At 34.0% G+C, this 7,818-nt stretch overlaps 1 protein-coding gene across 1 annotated transcript; it reads right to left on the bottom strand.

Annotated features, from left to right (window-relative positions):
- Positions 1-3,123: 3,123 nt before the first annotated feature.
- Positions 3,124-3,453, bottom strand: LOC128133704 (uncharacterized). The gene has a single exon (XM_052771223.1). It carries the CDS (start codon positions 3,451-3,453, stop codon positions 3,124-3,126), a length of 330 nt encoding a protein of 109 aa, XP_052627183.1.
- Between the last annotated feature and the right edge of the window lie 4,365 nt (positions 3,454-7,818).

A 7,818-nucleotide genomic window follows, 5' to 3' on the forward strand; every position in this document is an offset into this window, starting at 1 on the left:
AAATTTGAAGATGATTGCTTTTCCACAAATATCTTCGCAATTGTGGCAATATCTTCCCCGATTTCAAGCAATCTTGAATTCGATACATCTTTCCCATATCTTTACCCTTCTCTTTACTTTTATTTTGACTCTTTTCCATATCTGTAGTCTTTTGTTTTTTTGATTGAGCGGATAACTCGTCACTGAGACCTATTGTTTCTTGTTGAGTGCAATCGATGTCATCAAAGTCATGCAAACTATAGTGGCTTGACTCTTGAGTAGGATGGGGAAGGGTAGAAGTTGTCGCAGTCGCGCCTTCAAACAACTGTGTGCAAAGGTCGGGGTACGGTAGTGTTGTGCGTCTCAAAGAATCCACGTGTTTGTTTGACTGTTTGGAAAAAATATTTTATTATTTAAACATGATAATCTATTTTTTATAAATTAACAAAATACCTTTGATTCTAGTTCCCATCCTTCTTTGGAAAGATTGAAGGTGTTTGTTGCTGAATTGTAAACATTTCCAGTTTTGTTTTTTAACTTCAAAAAATCACCAAACTTTGACTTTAGGTAGTCATAGCGGTTCTTCATTTGTTTTTGGTCGACAATAAATTTATGTTCAATTTTTAGTGTTTCAACTACATTCCTTCAAGATAGTGCTTTCAAACTACTCCCTTCCCGTCCATTGATGGTAACTTCACATAAACAAGCTTCTAGAAACGTTTTCTCTACACCTTCAACCTTCCAACTAATCATATCCTTCTTTTCTCCCATTTCTTTGATCAATTCAAGGAAAAAAAATCAAACATAACATCAAACACAAATACACATTTTCAATAACAATTTAAACAATATATGATTTCACTATAGCATCAAACACAAATATATGATTTCACTATAGCATCAAACACAAATATTATGCCAGCAACAACATTTCAGCATAATACTCAAGCATAAAAACATGAAACATAAAAATTGGAGTATAAAAAATCAAACATAACATCAAAATTTCAACATCAACATTTCATCATATCCATTGAACTCATTCAGATTCGATCATATAACATCAAAATCGAGCATATAACATCATAATCGAGAATATAACATCAAAATCGAGCATAACATCAAATAATGATTTTGATTGAACAAATAAAAAACGGCTAGCATAACAATTTCGACTTTTTATTTTCAAGTTTGAGGGGAAAGAAGGAAGAAACAGAAGAAGAAACAATGCATTCGAGGGGAAAGAATGAAGAAATAGAAGAAGAAACAGAAGAATACCTTGCAGTTGGCTGCTCCGGTCAGCGGAAACACCGTAAGCATGTTCAATAACATTTATGAGTTGCGCATGTGCATGATTGAATTTTTCTTCCTTAGTTAACGCACATCGCCATCGATAATTGGCTAACCAATACCTCATGTTGTGGTAAGGAGTCATAAATCCACGAGTGCTGGTGTATGCAACATCGTAAAGGTAATATTTATCTATACACATGAGTGAAGGAAGTATGATATATAGAAATTTAAAATCGTATTTTAGAATGAATTAAAAAACTAATTACAAACATGGAGGAGGGAATGGAAAGCCTGAAGTCGGGTTACATGCAACTTCTATCAAAACTCGTGAATCATGTGTTATACCCTCCCAACCGACCCATACGAATGTGAATATCATATCAAAATCATAAATTCCTAAAACATTTTGAAAGCATTCACCTTTTTCTCTTCCTTGTAGCGAGTTTGTTGATCAGCAGGCACGACTGCATGTACAAGAGTTCCGTCTAACGCAACTATTGCTCCAAGAAAGATTTCTTTTAGCCTACGATGTCTCTCTTAGGAATTCACGGTTACATTAGAATTCGTTGGCACTATAAATTCTTTTGCAAAAACACCATTACATTTAGCACCTCATGAAAGCATCTATGAACTGTTTTTGTGGAGTGTTGAAACCTTCATTTGATAATCCTGAACCGTTTATTATGTGTTATAGTTGTTTAGAACATAGTTATCTTTTCTTCAATGCTTATATGCCTACTACTTTGCAACTAATTGGTTTTTCTAGAGTGATTGCATAAAAGTACATAAGCTTCACGTGAAAGACGCATCAGCTCATGACATTGTGTAGAAGTTCCATGTAACGATTCTTGTGTATGTTGATGACCGCTCATTTCGGAATCATTATCAATTGCCCTTCCAATTCTATTGGATGCTAGATTCAACCAATAGCAACATAGTAAAAATGAAAAATGCAATTTCTTCATCCGAATCCATAAGCAATCTGTTATTTTGAAAATACATAGCAATTATATTAACAACATACAACATAAAAATTCATCCAAAACATCAAGTCATTCATGTCATATAAAATCTAGTAATCCAAAACATCAAGTCATTCATGCCGTATAAAACTCTAGTTCAAACCAAAGATCAAGTAATCCAAACAAACCATCTAGTTCAAACCAAACATCAAGTAATCCAAAAAACCATCTAGTTCGAACCAAACATCAAGTCATCAAAAAAACCATCAAAACATTCAGAACATCTAATTAGCGAAACATTCCATAATGTGCTCCAACAGTCTTGACCCAATTCTCACAAATAGTTGGATCAATGGTTAACCACATGTGTCTCTTATCCGTACCTTCACCAAAAAGAGCAACAATAGTAGTGTATCTTGGATCAAATATTCCCCATCCTAACTTCTCCAACTTTTCCATACACGCACTCAAATTTGAAGATGCATGCTTTTCCACAAATATCTTAGCAATTGTGGCAATATCTTCCCCGATTTCAAGCATTCTTGAATTCGATACATCTTTCTTGTATCTTTACCCTTCTCTTTACTTTCATTTTGACTCTTTTCCATATCTGTAGTCTTTTGTTTTTTTGATTGAGCGGATAACTCGTCACTGAGACCTACAGTTTCTTGTTGAGTGCAATCGATGTCATCAAAGTCATGCAAACTATAGTGGCTTGACTCTTGAGTAGGATGGGGAAGGGTAGAAGTTGTCGCAGTCGCGCCTTCAAACAACTGTGTGCAAAGGTCGGGGTACGGTAGTGGTGTGCGTCTCAAAGAATCCACATGTTTGTTTGACGGTTTGGAAAAAATATTTTATTATTTGAACATGATAATCTATTTTTTATAAATTAACAAAATACCTTCGATTCTAGTTCCCATCCTTCTTTGGAAAGATTTAAGGTGTTGGTTGTTGAATTGTAAACATTTCCGGTTTTGTTTTTTAACTTCAAAAAATCACCAAACTTTGACTTTAGGTAGTCATAGCGGTTCTTCATTTGTTTTTGGTCGGCATTAAATTTATGTTCAATTTTTAGTGTTTCAACTACATTCCTCCCAGATAGTTCTTTCAAACTACTCCCTTCCCGTCCATTGATGGTAACTTCACATAAACAAGCTTCTAGAAACGTTTTCTCTACACCTTCAACCTTCCAACTAATCCTATCCTTCTTTCCTCCCATTTCTTTGATCATTTCAAGAAAAAAAAATCAAACATAACATCAAACACAAATACACAGTTTCAATAACAATTTAAACAATATATGATTTCACTATAGCATCAAACACAAATATATGATTTCACTATAGCATCAAACACAAGTATTATGTCAGCAACAACATTTCAGCATAATACTCAAGCATAAAAACATGAAACATAAAAATTGGAGTATAAAAAATCAAACATAACATCAAAATTTCAACATCAACATTTCATCATATCCATTGAACTCATTCAGATTCGATCATATAACATCAAAATCGAGCATATAACATCATAATCGAGAATATAACATCAAAATCGAGCATAACATCAAATAATGATTTTGATTGAACAAATAAAAAACGGCTAGCATAACAATTTCGACTTTTTATATTCAAGTTTGAGGGGAAAGAAGGAAGAAACAGAAGAAGAAACAATGCATTCGAGGGGAAAGAATGAAGAAATAGAAGAAGAAACAGAAGAATACCTTGCAGTTGGCTGCTGCGGTCAGCGGAAACACTGTAAGCACGTTCAATAACATTTATGAGTTACACATGTGCATGATTGAATTTTTCTTCCTTAGTTAACGCAGATCGCCATCGATAATTGGCTAACCAATACCTCATGTTTTGGTAAGGAGTCATAAATCCACGAGTGCTGGTGTATGCAACATCGTAAAGGTAATATTTATCTATACACATGAGTGAAGGAAGTATGATATATAGAAATTTAAAATCGTAGTTTAGAATGAATTAAAAAAAGAATTACAAACCTGGAGGAGGGAATGGAAAGCCTGAAGTCGGGTTACATGCAACTTCTATCAAAACTCGTGAATCATGTGTTATACCCTCCCAACCGGCCCATACGAATGTGAATATCATATCAAAATCATAAATTCCTAAAACATTTTGAAAGCATTCACCTTTTTCTCTTCCTTGTAGCGAGTTTGTTGATCAGCAGGCACGACTGCATGTACAAGAGTTCCGTCTAACGCAACTATTGCTCCAAGAAAGATTTCTTTTAGCCTACGATGTCTCTCTTAGGAATTCACGGTTACATTAGAATTCGTTGGCACTATAAATTCTTTTGCAAAAAACACCATTACATTTAGCACCTCATGAAAGCATCTATGAACTGTTTTTGTGGAGTGTTGAAACCTTCATTTGATAATCCTGAACCGTTTATTATGTGTTATAGTTGTTTAGAACATAGTTATCTTTTCTTCAATGCTTATATGCCTACTACTTTGCAACTAATTGGTTTTTCTAGAGTGATTGCATAAAAGTACATACGCTTCACGTGAAAGACGCATCAGCTCATGACATTGTGTAGAAGTTCCATGTAACGATTCTTGTGTATGTTGATGACCGCTCATTTTGGAATCATTATCAATTGCCCTTCCAATTCTATTGGATGCTAGATTCAACCAATAGCAACATAGTAAAAATGAAAAATGCAATTTCTTCATCCGAATCCATAAGCAATCTGTTATTTTGAAAATACATAGCAATTATATTAACAACATACAACATAAAAATTCATCCAAAACATCAAGTCATTCATGTCATATAAAATCTAGTAATCCAAAACATCAAGTCATTCATGCCGTATAAAACTCTAGTTCAAACCAAAGATCAAGTAATCCAAACAAACCATCTAGTTCAAACCAAACATCAAGTAATCCAAAAAACCATCTAGTTCGAACCAAACATCAAGTCATCAAAAAAACCATCAAAACATTCAGAACATCTAATTAGCGAAACATTCCATAATGTGCTCCAACAGTCTTGACCCAATTCTCACAAATAGTTGGATCAATGGTTAACCACATGTGTCTCTTATCCGTACCTTCACCAAAAAGAGCAACAATAGTAGTGTATCTTGGATCAAATATTCCCCATCCTAACTTCTCCAACTTTTCCATACACGCACTCAAATTTGAAGATGCATGCTTTTCCACAAATATCTTAGCAATTGTGGCAATATCTTCCCCGATTTCAAGCATTCTTGAATTCGATACATCTTTCTTGTATCTTTACCCTTCTCTTTACTTTCATTTTGACTCTTTTCCATATCTGTAGTCTTTTGTTTTTTTGATTGAGCGGATAACTCGTCACTGAGACCTACAGTTTCTTGTTGAGTGCAATCGATGTCATCAAAGTCATGCAAACTATAGTGGCTTGACTCTTGAGTAGGATGGGGAAGGGTAGAAGTTGTCGCAGTCGCGCCTTCAAACAACTGTGTGCAAAGGTCGGGGTACGGTAGTGGTGTGCGTCTCAAAGAATCAGCATGTTTGTTTGACGGTTTGGAAAAAATATTTTATTATTTAAACATGATAATATATTTTTTATAAATTAACAAAATACCTTCGATTCTAGTTCCCATCCTTCTTTGGAAAGATTGAAGGTGTTGGTTGTTGAATTGTAAACATTTCCGGTTTTGTTTTTTAACTTCAAAAAATCACCAAACTTTGACTTTAGGTAGTCATAGCGGTTCTTCATTTGTTTTTGGTCGACAATAAATTTATGTTCAATTTTTAGTGTTTCAACTACATTCCTTCAAGATAGTGCTTTCAAACTACTCCCTTCCCGTCCATTGATGGTAACTTCACATAAACAAGCTTCTAGAAACGTTTTCTCTACACCTTCAACCTTCCAACTAATCATATCCTTCTTTTCTCCCATTTCTTTGATCAATTCAAGGAAAAAAAATCAAACATAACATCAAACACAAATACACATTTTCAATAACAATTTAAACAATATATGATTTCACTATAGCATCAAACACAAATATATGATTTCACTATAGCATCAAACACAAATATTATGCCAGCAACAACATTTCAGCATAATACTCAAGCATAAAAACATGAAACATAAAAATTGGAGTATAAAAAATCAAACATAACATCAAAATTTCAACATCAACATTTCATCATATCCATTGAACTCATTCAGATTCGATCATATAACATCAAAATCGAGCATATAACATCATAATCGAGAATATAACATCAAAATCGAGCATAACATCAAATAATGATTTTGATTGAACAAATAAAAAACGGCTAGCATAACAATTTCGACTTTTTATTTTCAAGTTTGAGGGGAAAGAAGGAAGAAACAGAAGAAGAAACAATGCATTCGAGGGGAAAGAATGAAGAAATAGAAGAAGAAACAGAAGAATACCTTGCAGTTGGCTGCTCCGGTCAGCGGAAACACCGTAAGCATGTTCAATAACATTTATGAGTTGCGCATGTGCATGATTGAATTTTTCTTCCTTAGTTAACGCACATCGCCATCGATAATTGGCTAACCAATACCTCATGTTGTGGTAAGGAGTCATAAATCCACGAGTGCTGGTGTATGCAACATCGTAAAGGTAATATTTATCTATACACATGAGTGAAGGAAGTATGATATATAGAAATTTAAAATCGTATTTTAGAATGAATTAAAAAACTAATTACAAACATGGAGGAGGGAATGGAAAGCCTGAAGTCGGGTTACATGCAACTTCTATCAAAACTCGTGAATCATGTGTTATACCCTCCCAACCGACCCATACGAATGTGAATATCATATCAAAATCATAAATTCCTAAAACATTTTGAAAGCATTCACCTTTTTCTCTTCCTTGTAGCGAGTTTGTTGATCAGCAGGCACGACTGCATGTACAAGAGTTCCGTCTAACGCAACTATTGCTCCAAGAAAGATTTCTTTTAGCCTACGATGTCTCTCTTAGGAATTCACGGTTACATTAGAATTCGTTGGCACTATAAATTCTTTTGCAAAAACACCATTACATTTAGCACCTCATGAAAGCATCTATGAACTGTTTTTGTGGAGTGTTGAAACCTTCATTTGATAATCCTGAACCGTTTATTATGTGTTATAGTTGTTTAGAACATAGTTATCTTTTCTTCAATGCTTATATGCCTACTACTTTGCAACTAATTGGTTTTTCTAGAGTGATTGCATAAAAGTACATACGCTTCACGTGAAAGACGCATCAGCTCATGACATTGTGTAGAAGTTCCATGTAACGATTCTTGTGTATGTTGATGACCGCTCATTTCGGAATCATTATCAATTGCCCTTCCAATTCTATTGGATGCTAGATTCAACCAATAGCAACATAGTAAAAATGAAAAATGCAATTTCTTCATCCGAATCCATAAGCAATCTGTTATTTTGAAAATACATAGCAATTATATTAACAACATACAACATAAAAATTCATCCAAAACATCAAGTCATTCATGTCATATAAAATCTAGTAATCCAAAACATCAAGTCATTCATGCCGTATAAAACTCTAGTTCAAACCAAAGATCAAGTAA

Source organism: Lactuca sativa, chromosome 4, assembly GCF_002870075.4.
Source record: "Lactuca sativa cultivar Salinas chromosome 4, Lsat_Salinas_v11, whole genome shotgun sequence".
Lineage (NCBI taxonomy): Eukaryota > Viridiplantae > Streptophyta > Magnoliopsida > Asterales > Asteraceae > Lactuca > Lactuca sativa.